Source organism: Lichenostomus cassidix, chromosome 2 (genome assembly GCF_008360975.1).
Source record: "Lichenostomus cassidix isolate B80296 chromosome 2, HeHo_3.0, whole genome shotgun sequence".
In the NCBI taxonomy this organism is placed as follows: Eukaryota; Metazoa; Chordata; class Aves; order Passeriformes; family Meliphagidae; genus Lichenostomus; species Lichenostomus cassidix.
In genome coordinates, this window is record NC_139482.1 from 13,344,637 (window position 1) to 13,366,494 (window position 21,858).

At 38.5% G+C, this 21,858-nt stretch overlaps 1 protein-coding gene across 11 annotated transcripts in view; it reads left to right on the forward strand.

The window, feature by feature from the left end:
• Positions 1 to 21,858, forward strand: part of PARD3 (par-3 family cell polarity regulator) — a 441,649-nt gene that overhangs the window by 341,077 nt on the left and 78,714 nt on the right. For all 11 annotated transcript variants that reach the window (XM_085050362.1, XM_085050357.1, XM_085050358.1 and 8 more), the window contains one exon: positions 2,519 to 2,773. In XM_085050362.1, the coding sequence (XP_084906488.1) occupies positions 2,519 to 2,773 (255 nt within the window). The remainder of the gene's footprint in view (positions 1 to 2,518; positions 2,774 to 21,858) is intronic.

Consider the following 21,858-nt stretch of genomic DNA (forward strand, 5'->3'; position numbering starts at 1 on the left):
CACTGTCCATTTAAAGGAAAATTAAAGCTACAAATGTCTAGGAAATTTCTGATTTCATTTGCTTCTCCCATTCAGAGGACAAATATCAGTAGATAAATACATTTCTTCATGGGGTAATTAATACAGGACTACAAATTGGAAGTTAAATTACAGTGAGAGGAATCAACATGCACAGGTGATTTTCAGATCTGTTTTTCCTCCTACATAGACACCTTCCAAGTGATTAAGGCTATAACACTTCTGAATTACAGCTTTGGGGTACAGGAGAATGTAAAATATATACTTTTTATTTTAAAATAAGGCTGCAGAAACCCGGTTTAAGTTTGAAATGAGTTTTGGATTTAAACTTTAGTCCCTCTCCACTGTAAATTAAAGAAAAAAACAATTCTAGTCTGATGTTGCTGAAATTGTAGAGGAAAATTCTGTCAGCTGACCAGTGTTACAGTTTTTGCTTCTATTTTTCCCTATGAAAATCAAAAGCAACCACTAAAGAAAACAATTTTGTATCTGCGAAATTAAAAAGTTCTGTTAGTTTAAACAACGTTTTAAAAAAATTTTTTTGTTGTTTTCACTGTAACTGAACATAACTTGGGGCATGTAAATGAATCAGTGAACCATCAATGTAGATGGCTCTGGCTGTTGAAGGGAATTCAGCCAATCAGTTGTATCCCAAATCACTCTCTGTGGTCAATACTTGCAGGATTTGTGGGGGAAAACATGTCTGTGCATCCATGCCATCCTTGTATTCCCTTCTTTTCTATGGTGATCTTTGTTAGTGTAAAGGAAGAATTTGCTTGGGACTCAGTCTGAGGAAGAGATGTTTATGATAGTCACATACCAGCTCAGGGCTGGATTCATGTGCTTGAACACAGATGGTTTGTGTCATTTGGGTTGTCACAGTCTCTGAGACTTCAGCATGCCCTGTGTGAGTCCTTGCCCAGCAGCTGCAAGTCCATCAGGACTACCTGGGGGTGCCAGGTGGCCAGAGCTGCTTATGTTTGAGCAGCTGAGTCAAGGCTGGGAATCCAAGCTCCCGAGGAAGACCTAAGCAGCAGCATCAAAAGTGTCTCTGGAATGACCCCTTTCCTGCTCTGACACATGCACTGGTTCCCAACTCTGGAATCTGCTACCAGCAGCTCCTGGCCACTGTAAGGGAAGCCTGCACACGTGGCTGCTCTGAGCTCACCTACTGCTGGCACTAATCCCATGTCTTTATCTGCAGGCTGAATCCCTCCCTTTGTGCATCTCCTTTTGTTTTTGCAAAACTAATCTTGAAGGGGCCAGTTTAAAATTTCCAAGAATGTCAAACTGACCTAACTTTAAGGCTTTTCTGTTTTTGGAAGAGTCAAGGCTTGCTTTCAAAAGGGATAGAGGCTTTGAATAGGCTGCTCTTATTAAAAGTTGGTGAACAAGATGCCTTTGGGAATGGCACACAGCAGAGAGTCACAGAGCTGTAGTCTGCATGGATGGATGCTGTCACACTGTAGCCATGGCTGTATTAGATGAAGAAGGAGCACATTTTACTAATGGAAGGGAGGAGACAGCTGAGTGCTTCATTTTGTGATGATGACAGAACATTAAATTGGTCTGGGGAGACAGTGTAAAGGGGGGTGTGTGGTCAGTTCACTGTGCATATGGTGTGTGCAATACATCAAATTTTATAAAATACCAAAGAAACTTTGAATCTCAGATCAAATTTTTGTAATAGCTTTATGTGCTTTTGAAAATATGGCCTTTGCTCAGTTTGTGCTTGTCAGATTCCTAAATGTCATCTGTTTCTCTCTGTCACTTTTTATCATACAGCTAAATTAGTGCACATAGATACAAACCCTGTCCAGCATCACCTTTCATTTGTAACTTTAACACAAGGCACACGTTTTTACTTTCTGGGAAGATGTAGCTTGCTTTTGAGAGATGCCAGATTAACTTTGTTTAAAAAAGCATGCACATTTCAGAGGAATCATACAAGATCCTGCTTCTGCGGTTTACTGCATGCATGCAAACATAAATATATATGTGTATCCTATCCTTACACAGTTTTTAAATTCTGAAAAAATGTACGATTTTTGTAGTATTAAGCTAAGAAAGTACATGAAAATTCCTCTCTAAAAACATGCATTAGAACCATTAAATCTGGTAAGTTTTGATGGAGTACAATACAGTATGAATGGTATCAGACCATTCTCAGACAGGTCAGGTAATAACACAGGCATCCTAAAATGCATGAAACGATACATTAACTCTATTTACCAGCAGCTGTGGCAAGTCATTATTTAGCTAATAATTAAACAAAAGACAGTGGATAATCAGTACTCCTTAAAGACCAGTGTTGGTTGTAGCATTGTTTCAATTTAGGCTTCAATGTCCAAGGTAAACCCGCAACCTCACAGCAAACTGAAAGTGAAAACCTTCACTGGTTTCCATTAAGACAGGCTGCCTAAAGTGTCAGCTAACTGCTGCTTTCAAATGCCTCGGGGTGGGGACACCCATCGGTTTCAGCCTTCTTTCAATTTTCCAGAATCCAAGCAAAAACTCGAGAGTTTCGGGAGAGACAAGCTCGGGAACGTGACTACGCCGAGATCCAGGACTTTAACCGGACGTTTGGCTGCGATGCGGATCCGATGTACGCTGGGATCGCTGCCTACGACTCTGCCAGCAGCGGCACATTAGCGCTGAATTCCCGACCACAGAGCCCCAGGGAGGGGCAGACAGTGGAAGCCTTGTATGCCCAAGTGAAGAAACCACGCAGTTCAAAGTCTTCACCTGTAGACAGGTAGGCACCGCACATCAATCAATACAGCCTCTCAAAATCTGCCCTTCTACTGGTTTTGTCATGGGAGGTGGTTGTACATCAGTTGGAAAGGCAGGGTTGCATTTTTGTTAATGGCTTTTTTAAGCCTTTATGTAGAGCAGAATTGAGCTCACTCAAATCAACCTGTTACAGGGTGGGATGGGAAAGCTGTTTTCTGCAGAGCAACTACATTTCATCTCTTTCTTTGGATGGTTTGGAATTTTGGAATTACTGTTGGGTATCACTGGAATTAAATTCAAAGCTTTACCATAATCAGCTTTATTTATCAAAGCTCTAGTGGGTATGCTTGTGGAATACCATATTTCCAATCTATTCACAGCAGTTACAAAGTCTCTAAACGGTGTTGTTGTTACAGCAAAAATGGGTTAAAGCTTACATGGATTCTAGTTGTACTGTGGTCCTGAACTTCAGTCTAACAGGTAGAGCTTTTTGATTAGATACAAACCAAGTGAGCAAATTCCAAGCTTCACTCATGGGTTACTTCTCAGGTTGTAGCTTATGATTTATACTCTTCCTGCAGTTACATTATCTGAATGGCGTCATGCTTGTTTTTATGCTGAAACTGGGCAAAATTCTGGTTTCTCTTAATGGAGTTCAGAGTTTATTTGAAAACCTGAAGCTAGAACACGCATGTAAACTAACATAAGGTAAAAACAGTGAAAGGCAAAATTCACAGGGTTTTTTGTGCTTCAACAATGAAAATACATCTGTTTTCTTGGCGTACTATTATGAACTTGTAGTTCTACATTTTCTCAGCGTTACAAAAAGTAACACTAAAATCCTAGTGCAAGATGTATTGTTCACTCATTTGGAGGTTGCTTATTTAGTTCATAGTGAAGCCAATCATTTTGTTTTCTACCTCATTCTTTCCAGCAGAAAAATATTGGACGTTCAGTTAAATCAGCAAAGCAATTATCTGCCTGCAGTGTTTGAGATCTGTATAGCTTCTACATGAGCAGTGCCATTCACCTTGCATATTATGTTCTAGGTGGTAATGGAGTCATTTGTATTTCAGCTAAATGTCTAAAACTCTTTTAGGACTGCGAGTATTGTTTTTAACCCTCCTAGATCTAGTTTGCAAAGTTCCTTTACATAATATTGATACAAATGCATCCTCTAACATGACAAATAAGAAAATCTCAGATGCATTGTGGAATGCCTACATTTTTACTAAAAATCAGTAGCACAGCTGCCTTTTTATTTTCTCATTTGCACTATTCTCTTGCACTGTGTAAAAGGTCTGCTTTTCATAGTAAATGAAAATAACCTATATATTGTGAATCTATGTACATTATTTCAGTGAAGGAAGCAAAATAATGTTAAAAGATGAAAGCTTCATCAGTGTCCTTGAAATGTTATATTCCTTAGCCCTATATTGGCTGGCACTGGTACACCCAGGTGCCTGACATTTCAGCACTTTTGTGCCTTTGGAAATCAAGATAGCTTAGTTGGATATGTCTGCCACGTGGTGACTCTCATGGCTGTTTTTGTTAGACCAAAGGCAGTGTTTCATGCTGGAGTTGAATGGCATCAATGTCACATCAACAAAAAAAAAGTTCTTTGATACAAACCTGGCACGGCAAAATAGGAGACCTGTGTGACCCAGCTAACTCTGTGTGGTGGCTGATAAAAGAGCCAGGAGAGTGAGTAAAGTGGAAGATAACGGAGTACTGGGGGAATCTGATGTTAATCAGGTGGGTAGGACTGAAGAGTGGTGCAGTAGTTTTGTGCATTCAGGCTGCTCCTGGAGCACGGAGGGTCCTGTCTCTCACAGCTGGATCACACTGTGACAAAAGGACAGACCCAGCACACACAGTGGGCCTGAGCAGAGGGATGAAACACAGGCAGGGGACTAGAAATGGGGCAAGAAAAACCACCCTGGTCCTGTGATAAAGGGAGATGCATTTGGCAAGAAACATCCAGAAAGAAAGATTTAATTCGGATGTAGAAATACTATTATTTGCTATAAATGTGCTCTGAAATACCTGTTCAGGGGTCTGAGGCATGGAGATCTGGTGTATGGGGTTTTCTTTTCTCTCTCTCCTCACACTTTTATTAACAACCAGGCTGTGGAGATGGTGAATCCCACCTGGTTCCAGGAGACCTTGTGGGGAATGCTGCAGCGATGTGCACAATCTCAGGCTCAAAGTTACCTCTCCAGAACCTGGGTCTGTACTTTGGGCCCAGTGCTGAGAGAATGTGTCATAGAATCATAAAATAAATAGTTTGGGTTGGAAGGGACCTTAAGGATCACCTGGTTGGGCTTGGAGGAGGTGTAACAGCTGTGAGGGAGCAGCTTTCAGTCATCCTTGAGGTGTGTGAAGGATGTCTGGGAGCTTGACCTTGGTAATGTTCAGCAGGAGAGCCTGGATTGTGGCTGAGGTACCTTCCCAAAGGCTGCTCTGTCTTTTGCAGACATTATCTTAGATATACTAACAAGGCACCATCTGAGCATTGCTCTAAGCATCAGTTGTGACCATGTGGACCTGAGGTGCTTGTTAACTCTTTTGTCTCCTTGTCTGTAGGACACCTGGCTCCTCCCCCCATGTGCATTGCAACTTGTTTCTTGCTATCCCTTTCCAGCAGTGAGACCTTCCTCTTTCCCTTGGCATCTCCTGTGATGCCTCTTTTGACACCAAGCATCCAAATACTTCTGCTCAAGGCTCTTCTCCATGGAGTTCTCTTCTCCGCAGTCTGATTTATCCTGATAATGCTACAAGAAATTTGATGAGAAATAGTTGGTTGCAGTTCTGCATCCTTACAATATTGTGTATGTGGGTGTTCACCTGTGGTGAGTGTTATTTTCAGAGTGTTTTACTCCTTTGCCCTCCCATCCTTTCCTTTCCTCTGGATGTTTCAGAGGTTATCCTAATAGAAACAGTTGCTTCCAGCCTTTGTGGATAGGAAGGGAAATCACTCTCAGTGTGTTACCCTTGTGCTGAACTGCCAGGAGCTGGTAATGGCCAGGCTGTCTCAAATCTTTAGCACATTCATATTAAAAGCAGCGTTGTTTATATGGGAAATGTTATTTCTATTAAAGTTTGGTGCTTAGTGCCAAACAAAATTTGACATTTAAGTATGTCCAAAAGGTTATTTAAAAGTCTGTTACAAAGGAGCCTATAACAAAATGTCCCATAATAGTTTGCATACCATTGCTGAGCACTTATGACAAATTTTTCTGTAACTTGCAAGAGAATTACTGCGCCTGTGTGTGAGGCCTTGTCAGGGTTTGTTTTTCTTTAATATTCCCTCAACTTCTCTATTTCTTTCATCAACACATGCCACCAACTGTTGTAAGTTTAACTGTATCATGGAAAATGGTGAATAGCAAAGTGGAGGACAAGTATGCAAACTGCTCATCAGCGTAGACAGATCGTACAAAATTGTAAGAAGAACATGGTTATTTCTTAAACTCTTTTTTAAGGAATCCATTTCTCTAAATAGAAAGTAGATCCTATAATGTCAAAATACAGGAAAGGAGAAAGAAATGTTAACTCATTAATTGGAGACACAGTAGATGTGTCCAAGTGACAATGCTTTACCCATTTTACCTACAGCAGCTATTAAGAAACCCCAGCAAATAGTAAATGTTACTCAAATATATGCTTACAGGACTTGAAACTGATTTAGAATTACAGGACTTGAAACTGGTTTAGAATTACTTTAATGCAGATTTGTATTGCATCAGAGTTAAATCATTAGTGGCTATTGGTGGGGTTTAGAGGGGAAAGTGTTGCTTGGCTGGTTGGTTTGTTTTTTTAAGTGATCATATCAGTTAAAGATGTAGCACTAAAAAAGTTGTTTTCTGTTCTTTATCCTAGAGAGTCAAAGCAGATTGTCTTTCTTAACAGAGGAGTTTATTGCTCAAAAGAATTGAAGCTCTAGCAGTAAATAAATAAACAAATAAATATGTTGGAAGAGATTGATGATCAGTGTAGCTCCATATACATGAGCTGCCCTCGTGACATCAGCTCCATCAAATGCACCAATTGGCATAGCAAACAGAGGCTGCTAAGAAATTTTTCACTTCTCTGTTAGGCATTAATGGAGTGAAGCAGAGGTGGAATGTATAATCTATGTTTATTTTACCATTCAGGAAAGAGGTGTCTCAAGAACATAGTTCTTGAGAATAAGGCTTTCAGCTTAGCTGAAAAACGTCTCTAGTATGTTTTCCATCTCAGAGAAGAGAAGCTGCACGACTGATCAATACTGTTTTTCATGTAGATGACAATGATGCCATACAGTGGGGCTTTATGGCGATCACCTGACATCCAGAGCTGAGCAGGATGTGGAAAGACAACTCTTAATGGCTGTCACTCTGTAATCATTTCCCACCAAGAGTGCATTGTCCTGAAATAAAATTGAAATAAAATAGGCACTGTGCTGCTGTAAATCTAAATAGCTTGAAAATAGTAGGTTAGACTCCTCCAGCTTGCTGAGGACATTTTAATGGAAACATAAATACCATAATCATATGCTTTTTGCATGCATTTTGCCATTAAAAAGAAAAAATCTTCATTTTAGAAGGGAGACCTTTATGAACTGGATTATTTTCTATCAGAAGTGGAATCAAGTTATGTCAAAGGAATATCTGGGAACTGAAAATAACCCCACTTCCTTTAACTGTCATCTGCTCAGTGCAAAGAGGCAAGATGCTGTTTTTCAGGTCAGGTCACATACTTTGCTTGCTGCTTTTCCAAAAAGAAAGGGAGAACATTTTATTAAGCTGTTAACTTTGATTCTCTCAGTAATATCTTTGTGCTTAAATTGGCATGAGAGTAATGAAACCTGGAAACTGCATAGAAACACTCTAATATAATATAAGAATATGTAAAAAGTGAAATAAGCAGACCCTGTCTTTCTAGTGTGCATGAAATAACTCTTAGCAATAGCAGAATGGGCCATGAAAGCTATGAAATACCATATTGCTGTGCCTGGATAAATATTTGTTTAAAAAGCAGGCTCTTGTGCAGCTATATTAAACTTCTTTATTAGTAGTGTCAGTCACAGGAGTGTTCTTAAGTCTGTGGGATCATTTGTGCGTAGGAATCTGAGCTTACTGCCAGGCCCACCAGAGATAGAGATAGGAGTTATTACTCAGGGTGATGCATCCTGTAAATGCTAGGATGTTCCTTAGATGAAGAGATTTTCTGATGGTTCTGGAAGTTGACTTGAAGAGCACTTTCATGAAGGCAAAGGCCACGGCACTGCAAGCCATCTAACCAGTGACATTTAAAACCTGCAGAGCTGTGCAGAAGGCTAACCACCTATATTGAATAAGGTTATGAGTAAGCTCTTCCCTCCTACCTCTGTTTACTTCACTGATCTGGAAGTGTTTTCCTATCACCTGGATCCCTTGTTCTTCAGTGTTTATCACTCTCTGCCATCAGAGCCCTACAGATACTGTGCTACCAGGGGAAAGTACCACTCACCGAGGTAAATATGTTGTGAAAACTCAATCATAAACTCAATTTAAACTCAAATTAATAGTCACAGGTTTTAAATCCTTACCTTCCAGTCAGTGTCACTCTTTTGTGGAATTACGAAGCTTCATTTCTGTGAGATTCTGGCTTCTGGAAAGACTTTCCTGGCCTAGGAAATAGCACATATGCCATTATGGAATAATCAGACTTTCCCAGGCAACCTGCCTGGAGAGCAGTGGGTTAATGAACTATTTGCAGTTCTCGAATGTGTAAAACTGAAAATAGTACTTGGAAGTCATTGTGGTATTATTCTGTTATAACCCAGAGAAGGATTAGTTAGAGCCTCTGTGAGACTCTTCATGGGGTTTAATTTCACTTTAGCACTAACACATTGGGTTTTTTTGTTTCTCTACCCTTCATCCCATAAGCCAGTAATCCTTGCCCCCAGGACTGCCTAAAAATTAGCTTGGTCTCTCATAGATCCGTATATTTAGAACCCAATAGACACTATTAGCATTGGCATTTTATTATCTTAGGTTGGTTGTTTTCCTTTGTTCTTCCATCTTGATAGAATATAAGACAAGTTTTAATATAAATTCATGAGGATTTATGTAGGCTCCCTATTGTGAAAGTATGCGATTGCACTCCCCTGTTTGGTTTACCACTTTGGTGGAATAAATGGCAGACTTACAGTGAACTCTATTCAGGTCCCCCATTTTAATTACTTGAAAGTCCTGGTCCCTCTCTGAATAGATACCAAGCACTGATACTGTTGTGAGAACCACATTTTTCTGCATTTACCACAGCCACAGCCTCACTGAAACCCCAGTGGTTTCTCTTCCCCTTTCCTCTGGCCGGCTTGCCGTGTAATCTGAAGTGTGACAGCTATTTGTTTGTTTTTACAAAAGCAACTGGAGTTGGTACCTCTGCAAATGGTTGCAGTGGGAAAATGCACAGAGAGATAAGAGAGATGAACTTCCTGCTCTGGGTTACAAACCAGGAGGTGAAGAGGGGCCAACCCCAACGTGCCCTTAGTGCCCCTGTCCTGGGAGACTGCTGATGGCTCCCTGTGCTGGAAATTTGGAGTATCTGCATAGCTGGGTGATTGTCAATTCCTTTAAGTGCAGATGAGAGACTATTTATAAAAGGGGGGTCAAAACCTGTCACTTCAATACAATATATTAGTATTTTAAATACACTGTAACTGAATTGTGCATTGTATTTTTTGTTGGTATATTAGTGCAATTTGCATGCAGATATAGATCAGCTGCTTGGATTAAAAAAAAACAGCTTTACTTTTTTTCCAGATGGTAGAAGTTAATATTTAATTTAAAAAAAGAAAAAGAAAAAAGAAAAGTATAATTATATATCATAGTATGAACCAATACATGATGCAAAAGCTAGAAGAGGCAATGTCTCAGGCATCAAATGGTTATTGTATGGCTTGAGATTGCAGTCCAAAAACCCAGCTGTGTGTGTAACGTGCACATCTTTTTTTCCCTCTAATGCCATCAATAAAACTTGAAGTTCTTCATCCTGAGAAAATTATGGGGAATATTTGAGTACACAAAGCTGAAAAAGCAAAGGCTTTCCCATTCATTAAATGAAGTGCTTTGATCCTACCGGTGTAAACTGCTAAAATCTGTTCTTTGCAAGTCCTACTAACCAAAATTTGGATTGCAAACTGATGTTGTGCTGCACTTGAATGCCATAATTTAATCAGTTTAATTTGTTGTTGCTGTTAAATGTGGCCCTTTCTAAATAGAATACAAATTTATTATTTTTTGTCTTTTATGTCCCTCCAGTCAACCCATCTGTTCCTCTTTGGTGAAGGATTCAGACTTCTCCTTTCCAAGCATTTGAAGAGCTAGGGATTTTTCATTTTATATTTGCCTGGTTATGGAAGAGGGGTGCACAGGGAGAGCTTGGAGAGAGTGCTGTGTTTTCACCAAATAAATAAAAATAAAAATAAGCTTTCTGCTTTCCAAAATGAAATATGCAATTTGAACTTAGATCTTTAATGTAGGTTAATGGATGAACAGTAAAACATTCTAATGTTGGAGGGTTTGAAGGGTTTTTCCTTCTTTTCTATTTTTATGAATGAAGTCTCCTTCACAGATGAGACAAGCTATATTTAACTACACTGTTTATCCTTTTGGCCAGTCTTGTTTGTTTATGTGACTTACAAATCATCCTGCTTATGGCCAAAGCATCTTGTCACTGGTGGAAGTGGTGGAGTCTAATTGTAGGGAGGAATCCTCTGCAGTACACTTCAGGAAGGAAAACAGCATCACTACATGTAGGTTGCAGGGGGAAGTGGTTAATTCCTTTTAACATATTGTAAGCTCATTGAATGAATGCATATGAAACATACCACACTGGCAGCCCTGGAAACTGAGAAATTGCTGAAAGATCTCATTTCAGTTTGTTCTTGCTTGGAAAGCTGAAAAACAGTGCTTTTTTCACTCGTCACTCAGAAAGCAGTGTATATTGCTGCAGACTTATACCTGATGATATATTGTTAAAGAATTGGTTTATAAGGTGTTTGAAATCTTTTTCCTTAAGGCTCAAACACTATGATGTGAAACACTGAAAGTTTTTTTGCATGACCTATTTTATATGATTAGGTATTTCTGAAAAACGTCAGACTTACTTCTAAAATCAGACGTACTTACTTGCCATGAAATTCTTTTCATTCTTTAAAATACTAGTGGCATTTAAATAGCTTTTCAATTTGATGTGTTTGTAGTAGTCTTTCTTGCATGATGGATATATCAAATGTTATTATGATAAATAGATGACATATTTGTAATGGATAGTTTCATCTGCCCAGAGTTTAGACAGTGATATAACATATAAGATTTAATTTATTAACGAAAAAGCAGAGGAGCAGATTTTGCTTAATTTTTATTTGTGTGTACAGTTTTTTAACAATAATGCAAGCCATGCCTGAGTTGCATTGCTTTCTATAATGAAATGTCTTCTGTGTGCAACAATTCATTGTTGATTACAGCCTTCCCTCGTTCCTAGGTTTCTCTTTAAAAGGAAGCACAGTACAAACTGGGATGAAAAGAGAACACGTAATTTCTACTACCAACATTTAAAAAAAACAATTAGAATTAGACTTCAAGGGATGTGAGAACTAATGTCCCTCAGACTTCTCATTTCCACTTATCTTTGGTATGGAAAGAGCTCTGACCTGGCAAACAAAGGAGGCAGAAAATATTGGTCTTTATTTCCCAAGATATAGTTCATGGCTCATTAATAGTTGTATTATATGTTACTGGGTATTATATGCTGCAGAGAAAACAAGCAGAAGTTGCCTGTTGTTACTTTGTAATTGTACTTAGTAGATATAGTGTGGGAAAAAAAAAGAAAAAAGGAGAAGAGGAAGGTTATCTGTGTATTATTTTGCACATCGTCTTAAACTATGCAGTGTCTGCCTGCTTAAGATAAACTCTATGCATATTGGGTAAAATGTTGTCAAATTAACCCACCCATTTTCAGGGTTGCTAAATGCCCATCAAGGAAAGGAGGGTTGTGCTGAAGCTATTTTAATTAGCAAAGTGTGATTTAAAGGTTGCTAAAATCAAAAAGAGCTTATTCATTTTTCATCAATAATAATTTTTCTTAATATTTCATCAAAACCTGCTGATTCGGAGACCACCTTCTGGGCTTTGATTCATTATGACTGCAGACATAATTTAATTTTTTCCCCTTTCCACATTCTGTGATATGCTCTTTCATCTTTGAGACATTGTTAAGATGTTTCTAACATTCACAGATTGCTAATTGATCCAACTTTTTTTAAAACTGTACTTAAGACAGAGGCTTCTTTTCTGTGGAAACAATTTTCCATGCATTTGCTTTCATTAATGTTTTTTTCAATCTCTGTATCTGGTAAAATATATGTCTTTCAAACAGACACTGAAAATGGGGGGCATGTATGGTTTTACATATGGCAAGTGAGGCAAAATATTAGAGACATGGTAGAGGGAAATTAAAAGAGTTGGTGGAGTTATTAAGATTGTGCAGTTACTACATTAGGCCTTTGTAGTTCATCTAGAACTAACCTGGTATTAAAATAGTGCTGTAAGTAGTGTTTTTTTGTCTAAATCTTTGGAGGATCATGGAGAAGAGCAATTATGGGGATTTATGCAAAGGCATTTTGTGAGAGGATGTACAATTTAAAGAAATTGCTCCTTTCACTTTAGCAGGGCTGTTCACCTAAGTTTTGTCTACATTATCATACTCCAGTAATTTCTAGTCCCCAAATGCATTTGTGTTATTTTATTTTAAGTTGAGCTTCAAAACCTGTTTCTTCTTGGAAGATTTCCCTGCAGAGTAGTACCCAGAAAACTTTCCATTCAGGTACCTTGTTCAAACAACAAGTGGTTGGTTACTCAGCAGCAGCAGAGCACGGTGGGTTGGAGCAGTGCAAGTGCCATGGGCTGTCCCCTGATCCTTTTCTTTGAGTGGTTGGAAAACAGTCACTATCTTCATTTTCCTTTGCTCATCTCTCGCTCATGAAAAATGTGTCACACTGGGTGGGTGCACCTCATGTCCATTCTGTGAAGGCACAGTGAGTTAGAGCAGGGCCATCTTTTTATTTTCTTCCATATAGCCTTTCTTCAGTCCAGTCTAATTTGAATTTCAGAAACGTCCTCTATGTCTTGCTTAGATGGTCAGAGCTAAGTTGTTTGTCCTGTGAAGCCACACTGAACAGTTCATGCAGACTGAATTTCATTAGCTTTCATTAGTTGCACTGTTCTGCTGTAGTTAAAATTGCTGCAGCTCAAGATGTCAGAATTTAGCAGGAAAATGGGTAAAACCAACATAGCATTCAGTGTCAGAAATAATCCCACTTTATTGGAGCTCATGCTTCCATTTTTTATTATTCCTTCTCAGGGCTCAGATGCCTCCATCTTTTGTGGAGCATGTAATTTGTGTGGGTCCACATTCAGCAGAGCACATGCCCATGTGCTCCATGAAATGCAGATACAAGAATGTGTTTAGCTATGACAGAATTTTTATGTCTGTGTGTTTATGTCTGTCTATATGTTTTTGTATGTAGAAAATCGCTAAAATTTCCTCTGCTCCAGAGGAAGTGACCTCCAGAAGTCACCTTGTCTGACCTCCTGCTCAGAGTGGGTTTGGTCAGGTCAGGTTGCTCAGGGCTGCAGTTGTGTCCTGAATATCTCTGAGGATGGAGATTTCATTCAGCTCCCTGGGTGCCTGTTCCACTATTTGACCAGCTTCATGCTAGCTGGAAAAACAAAGGCAAAACTAAAGCTTTTTATATCAGCATTTCCTGTGCTCCTGTTTGTGTCCATTTTCTCTCATTCTATTGCTGTGCAACTAGAGAAGAGTCTGGTGTTTGTGTGTGTGTGTGTAAAAAATAAACAAAAAAACCCCAACCAAAATTAATGAATCGCTTCATGTAATATTTGGAATATGAAACAAGATATTCAAATCTTTTAGGCATCAAAAGAAATTTTAAAATAATAAGGATTACCTTACAATAAAATTGTTACCATTGAACTTTTCCTTGAATAATTGCCAAGGCTGCCTTTTTCACCTATTGTATTTTCGTATTTCAGAATACATTTAAGTACATGGCTTGTTTCTCTCAAATTATTTTGAAAACATGTATTGTCTTTTTCTCTACTACACTCTCAAAACTTGAATAATGAGTCTGAGAACAAAGTGTAACTCTCAATTCTTCTTTAAACAAAAGAAGCTCCATAGGAAAATGCCTTTTCTCCTTCAATTCACAGGTTTTGTGTTGTGCTTACAACATTCAGCTCCACCAAAAATGATGCATCCTAAAGTACCGTTAAAAATGACTCAAATCTGTGTGTGTTGTTGGATTGTTCCTTACATGTACTTAGTTCTTGCTTTTCAGTCTCATTGTGGTGGAGAATTGTGTTGCTGTGCTGCTAGGGCAGGATTGCTGCTGTGTGGGATGTGTGACTCTGACAGCCTTTCTTCTGCTAAAGGATTTTCTGTGTTTCTCTTTTAACACTGAGGTTCTGCAGCTCATCTGCACGATTTCCTGGACAGAAAGAGATCATAACTCTCAGACAAATACTGAGTTGTCAGGGAATTGTGAAACAAAGGCTTCTGAGCATTTCTCGAAGTCCTGCTTGCTGTGTTCATTCTGAGCTAGAATTTGCAGATGGTGAGTGCATTGCAGGAACGGAGGCTCAGGAGACATGGATCTCCTGTGGAGCTGAAGGGCCACACCGGAGGAGGGAGGGGAAGTGAAGCAACTCTCCTGTGGAGATCAGGAGCTCTGCAGGATGGGGATCGGGGAGAGGAAGCTACCTGCTGAGCTTGCTGTGACAAAGGGGAGTCTGCTATCCTCTCACCTGCAGGATGAAAAAATAATAGAAACATCAACTGCCCTCCTTGTAAGCACAGATGAGGAATAGGATGGTTTGTGCAGGGTTATCTTTCATCTGATGTATTTGCAAGGACCGTGAAGAACTTCATAACCTTTAATGGGATTTGTAGTTAATGTAACTGCAATGTCACCCCTCAGCTGATCCCCTCACCACGCCCTGCACTGACACCTTTGCAGTGACACATTGCTGCTCTTAATTTCACATAAATCAGGGCCAGAGAGTGGAGGCAAGCGAGGAGGATATGGAAGGAGAATTTAAGTGTAAAAGGTAATTACCTGTGCTGGAACATGGCCAGGGCACCAAAGTTAACACCTTGTGTATGCTTGTGAGAAGTGCCTGTTGATATTCTTCTAGAAACCATTTTCTACTGAGTTACAGAGAAGACCTTGTTAGTCCCTTGGTCTGATACCCTCTGTACACAAAATTGGTTCTTAATGGGGTGTATTCTATCACTTGTGTTGTGCACATTGAAATGGGGTGTGTTCAGCAGTATGTGGGCTCTTGCTCTTATATCTCTTGTTTGAGAAGACAATTGCCTGGTATTTAATCTTAATTTTTTTGTTTTATTGCATCCATGTTCTCTTGAATGTACTAAGCAGAAAGACATAAACTGTCTGAGATTCAAAGTACCTATCTGAGGGTGTCCCTGGAGATCCTAAGTAAGGAGGAAAAAAATTATTTTTATGTGAGTTCCTCTGTCACAAAACAGGGCAAATTTAGTGCTCCTGAAATCTATTGTGGTTTTTAGGCTGTAAAGACAAAGCAAGCTCAGCTATCACCAAACCTCACCAGAAAAGACACAAAGTGTTACCGTCTTTCTTTCCTTCTTTGTAGACATCACTCATTTTGTGAGCTTAGTTTAATCATATTTTTCATATTTCACCCTCGTATTTCATTATTCCATCTTCAGTCAATTTATATTCTCTGGGTAGAGCACAGGAGTGCCATTTCAAGCAACTCAATAGTCATATCCCTCATCATTCTGCCTGAGCTACTCAAACCTGCTCTTCATTGAGGTGATACTGAGAGCAGAGCTGTCTCAAGTCATTCAAGAACTCTGAAAAGTGATTTTCCATTTATTTCTCAGTCAGGTATTTATCCCATCTTAAAATCCCCCATACTTTCATCTAAAGATGGCTGTCTCTTGAATACCTATCTCTCTAGTAGGAGGAAAAATAATTTTTTTTCTGCTCTTGACCTTGTTTTTGATGGGTGCTTTTCATTTATAAGAAACCTACATCATTTCCCAAGGTTCTGCACAGTCAGTTCTAATTTCATATTATGCCTGTCAGTGTTACCTGAGCATCTCTTCAGAGGAGGTCTACAGGACATTGTGTCTGTTTGTCATGGGAGGCTGAATGTGGACATCCAGAAGGAAAACTTTCATTCCTACAGAGAGAGCCAAGTCTCAGTAGCTGTGGCTGCAATATTTGTATTCCTTACAGACGAGTGCTGAAAAGGACTTGTGCACATTCAGCAGCTGGGTACACAATCTCTAACATTCAAGCTAGGCAGTGTAAGATCTGATTTTTATTTCTTGTTGTTATTGGTTTTTATGTTTGATAGCATAGTGATCATTAATATTTCACTGACATTTATTATAAAAGAGAATTATGGTGTAATGTTGGAGGGAAGTGTTGAAACTTATATGTGATTTTAAATCGCTGCGTATCCAGTCTGACAAATTGTGCAAGTGTATAGGAAATAAAAGGAACTAAGGGAAGTTAAAATTCATGTGAGCAGAGGAAGGCATTTTATACAGTAAATAAATACAATATTAAGAAGGATGACATGAGCGAAGTGGTTGGTGTGAGAGGAACATGTCAAAATAGGAGGAAATGAAAGTTAGAAGCATCAGGCTGAGGGTGAGAATGAGGTTGTGTGCCCAAGGCAAAAAGTGCTCCCAGACTTGGGACTTGGAGATGACAAGAAGTTGGGATGAAGATGGTTATAGGGGGTAAAGAAAGGTAATAATTACGTTTTGACAGTCTTTAATGTATGTCAGCAAGATCCTTGGCTCTGATATAATTCACACACAATTCACCAGAATACAACAAATTAAATTCTGCTGTAATACTTTCCCCCCCTTGTGAGCTCTCCTCCAGGATTCACCTGAGATTAGGCAAAGATATCTGAGCTCATTTATTCCCACCCTGCAACTTCAGCAGTGCTGCAGATACAAAAATGAAGCCTTGACTGCTGCATCCCATTTGATACCACATCAGAACAATTTAAAGAGGCATAAAACAGCAGGAGCTGCAATGTAGGTGTTCAGTTCTTGCTGCTCGGTCACATTACTATCTTGCTGTAACTGCAAGGGTGTTGCAAACTTGATTAAAAAAATTAATGATGAGAAACAAAGGGATAAGCAAAGAGACCAAAAGAAAAAAGTGAAGAAAACTGTGCAAGAAGTTTATTGCATGCAAGTCATCCAATTATCCCTCAGAGCCCACATCCCTTGTCTAATTGCCTTAGTTGATCCTTCAGGACTGAATGGATTAAATGAAATAGCAGGGCTGGTGGCAAGCTGCCTATGGGAGGCATTTTGTGAACAGGCTTGCATGAACAGCAAAATAGAGTTTCTATTTGCTTCTGTTTGTCTGGGCCTTCTGCTATCAAAAGAGAATCAAAGAATGAAAAATATGAGGGCTTTTGATCAGGAAATAGTCCCTTTGGCTCAGAGTTGAGACGCTGGGGGATGCTGGAAAGCCTATCCTGATACTTTTTATGCTGTGCTAGTCTGTATGGTGTATCTCTCTCTGGGATCACAAACTCTCACTTTACACTATTTTAAGTTCATTTGAAAAACTGAGGGAAAAGAAAAACTTCTTCAGAGTATCTCACTACAAATTCACTAGACACCGGAGAATGTCAGGACTGATCTGGCATTAAAATGAGGGTGAGTGGCAGTGGATTCTTTTCTCACAGCAGTCATGTGTGCCAAACTCACAACGGAGGAAAGACAGCTGACAAGCTTAATGTGCCGTAAAGGACTTCTGTTTAATACATTCCTCTGCAAACACACCAGATAGGAAAGGGTCCCATCTAATGTTAAAGTATCTCCCCCTGTTATGCAAAATATCTGCAATTATCCCCTCTAGACAACATCCATCCCCTTTCTCCCTGCAATATTAGGGGTGGAAATATTATGAAGGGAATGAAAACAAGAATATCCTGTAAATGAATGGAAAGGAGAGGAAATTAGTCTTCTTCCCATCCTGTTTCCTGTTGGCCAATACCTTTAGTTTTGCCTGGTACATTGCCCTGTGAAAGAGAACATTTAGAGCACAAACTAATCCTCAAGACTGATGTTATCTTACTTTTATTTCTACAATACCATAGAGTTTGGGGCAGTACTTCATAGAGTTTATAATGAGATCAGGTTGTCTTACAGCTGTTATGTGAAATGTTAAGATGTAACACAGCATTAGAAAGAAAGGAGGCTACAGGAATGGTAGGTGGTTCATTTGGGTGTCCTCAGGTGACATCAAGCTAAGAAATTAATTTCCTGAGAGAAGCCTGCAGCAGAATGGAAACATTATCTGAACTGAAATATTAGTAGAGGGGGCAGAAAAAAGAATGTTTTCTGAGCAGTGCTAGACCTGACTTACACCTGCTTATGGCTTCCTTACTTATACCTCAAACGTTATTAACAGTAATAGTTTTAAAAATTCCTATGCAGTTATTTAATCGAGACCTCTTTCCCACTTGCTCTGTGGTGAACACTGAAATGATTCATGCAGTCATACTGTTCTGACTGAATAATTAAAACATTTTGACAGACAGAATGTACAATGGATTACATATGCTTCTCTCTCTAGATATATATGTATATGATGATTAACAGGCCTAGTTCTTATGTGACATTATTTGATGGTTCGATGAACTGAGCTTTCATACTGCACTTAAGAGTGTTGATACCATTAAGATAGTCGTGATGGTTTATGGATCTAGCTGTCAAATTTGAAAATTTCACAGAGTTAAAGAGAACATAGAGAACTTAAAGGAATGCCACTGATATGTTTAGATCCTAAACTTCTTCTAAATTCTAGTCTTAGCTCCTGGAGGATGAATGGATATCTCTGAAATACTCTGATTTAATGTGGTTCCATTGGGCCTCAATCTGTCAGGATGTGTCCTAGCCAGAGCTGCAGAGGCTCCACAAGAAATAATTCAAAGCTTTCGAAAGGAGCTTATTCATGCCTAAATTAGAAAGCCAAGCTATCTATGTAGCCAAAGGAGAGAGCTAGTATCCTCAGGAGGGCAATTCAGAGCATCCAAGTGAGATAGCTTTAGGCAGAGTTGCAAACACTCCCTATCCATACATATTAATCCTGCCCTGAGGTCATTTAGTTACCAAGTTGATAGGAACTCTTTAAGTCCAAAGTCAACCAAGCTTCCTCTCTGGGCATGGTTCAAATGAAAGTCCATTCAAGGAAGGCTTGGCCATCTGCAGCTCTCCAGGGCATTGTCTGGTTTGCTCTGATGATGTTCTATAATCCTGATGTTGTGGTGAATCAGCACCACTTTTGCATCTGCTGTTACAGTGGTGATGTTCTCATTAAATGAGGCTCTGAGGAGGATGTTCACACACAGTATAGGTATTAAGAGAGAGAAATCTATATGTAGTGCATAGATAGAGATACCTCCACAGGGAAAATCAAAGCACTCTAGGAACATGCCTATCTCTAATGTCTGGGACATCTGATTTTCATAATGAAAATTAGACATGTGAATATCCTGTGAAAAGCAAATGCAATGCAAATCCAGCCTATAGCTCCAGTCAAGAAGGATCTGCAGCTGCTGTAGGTCTGTTTCATATTTGCCATTTCAATGGAAATAAGTCTTTTGGTCACTAAAATGACACTTAGATTTTCATGTTTAGGCATCTGAGTTGATGATACTCACCAAGTGTCTTTTAGCTACAATTACAGTAGTCAGGAGGACGTTAAACCTGATTCATTTCCATGCAAGATCAGGCTTAAAACCTCTGAACCTTCCTGCCCTTTCCTGTTGGTTAGATCAGTCTGTGTCCTCATTCCTGGGCATGAAAGGGCAAAGTTTTATGTCTGAATTTGACAGTGTCTGGACAGTTACTGTGTACTTTCAAATACTCCAAGGCGCTTAAATGTTACAGGATTTAAATACATGTAAATTCTAAACGTTTGTAGGTAAACCAAATACTATGTAAAGGAATTAATTTATAGGATTATAATAATCAAGTACTTGGACCTTTCATTTGTCTCTCTCTCCTTTCATCGTAAAGTGTTTTCTAGGGCAAGAATATATGGAAGACACACAAAAAAAGAAGATTCAGCTTGCTGAATCTGGCCATTTTTAGAATGTCTGTGGGCTTATATTCTTCTGGAGACTCAAATATTGTTAACTAAACACTGCCTGTTTCACTGAATTCAAAGCTTATTTTTTTCTTGTAATGTGACTTAAATGCATGGATGTTTGTTATATCTAGCTAGCTGTCTCTTTTTAATGGGTATTTAAATATCACAGAGCCATAGATATGATTACCAAATTGATAAATAACTGGGGTTTCTTTTGTTTTTAAGAAGGTATTGTTTCCATATTTTACAGTAAAATTTTATATGCTTCAGTGAAAATAATGCCTGAATTGTGGAATAATGTGTATTTGTAGCTTTTGAGTAATCTCTCCTGTGCAATCTCTACATACTTGAAGTTGAATTTAAAAACTAAATGTTGTTTACAGACATTTCCTCAGCAATTTCAGTTGCATGTGATAGCTCTAATTTGAATGGCTGCTAGAGAAGAATTTGCCTTTCAGGGACAAAATAGCAATTGTATACAGTCATCTACTTTCACATATTCCATTAATACCATTTACTCAAGCAAGACAAGAACCAGCTTTATAATGTATTTTGAGAATGTGTAAGACTATAAGAATTTTTGCTTTATGTAGATAATATAGTATATGATAGATTGGGGGAGACATTGTTCAAAGAATAATTTGAAAAAGCATATAAGAATTTTGATATCTCAGCAGCTGTAATATTGCTTAAGTCATGGCATTATGTAGTCAATCCCTTAAAATGCAATAACAGCTTATTTTAATATCTGTAATGGAATTTTTCTCACTTGATTATTATAATTGACTCAATAAGTAACACATTTTAAACATTTTATGTTGGCAGTACCAGCATAACAAAGGGCTTACTTAACATGAGAGTGTGCAAATAGACATTGTTTAACTTCATAGGCAATAATTATTAATGGAAAGATGTTTCATAAATGATTTTCAAAAGGATACACCTCTTTTCAAAAGCTGGTCTTTACTGCTGTCAAACTCTGAGAGCCACCCTGATCTGATGTAATTGGTTTCTCAAAAGAAGGAAATAGTTTATTCTCCCTATTAGCAGTGCATGGGGCAAAAATACCAGATCTACAGGGGAAGTTAAAAAAATACGTTCTGTCTAGCAGTAAAGAGAATGGTATTGTGTAGAGGCCCCAATTTAAAGTTATTGATTTGACTTTTTTGTTTGTTTGTTTGTTTTTAGGTCATTATTATTATTTTTCTGCTAGTCATGTGAGATGATGTGATTTTTTTAGGAATATTTGTCCTGGTAAAATAATTTTTTGTGGCATGCTATTAGGTTTTTATTAATAATAATATTATTGTTATTTAGTAGCAGTATTTACATAAGAAGTTTAGCAGAATGTTTTGCTGGGACTAAGAGGAGTGAAAAAGAAAAGGAGAGCTATTAGAGGTGATAGCATGACCCTTTGCGCTAAATAGTTCAAAATACAGAAAATATTACCTTGCCTTAACATAAGCTCAATGTTATGGGAAGTTGGAACTTCAAAGCTAATGCTTTGAAAATTTGTACAAAAGTAGCTTTGCCAGAGAGGCAAATGTTTACTTTTTGTGTGTCTGAAAAAGAAAAGTATAACTGCTATGTTTAAACTGCTGTTATAATAAATATTTTTAAATAAGTATATTGCTTTGGCTTCTTTAAGAAACACCTCATTATTACTGCAGTGATCTTCAGGGTGCTTTTAATCAGAAAATCATGTAAATTGGTAGACTAGTTGGCAGCTAATAGGCTTCAAGCTTTGGATGAATTATTTTGTGCTCATACAAGTAATAGGCATATTAAATCTGAGCATTTCATCATCAAATCTCTAATAAAAGTGAACACATTGAACAGTCATACTTAGCACTTGTAAAGTGCTTTGCTGCTCTGAA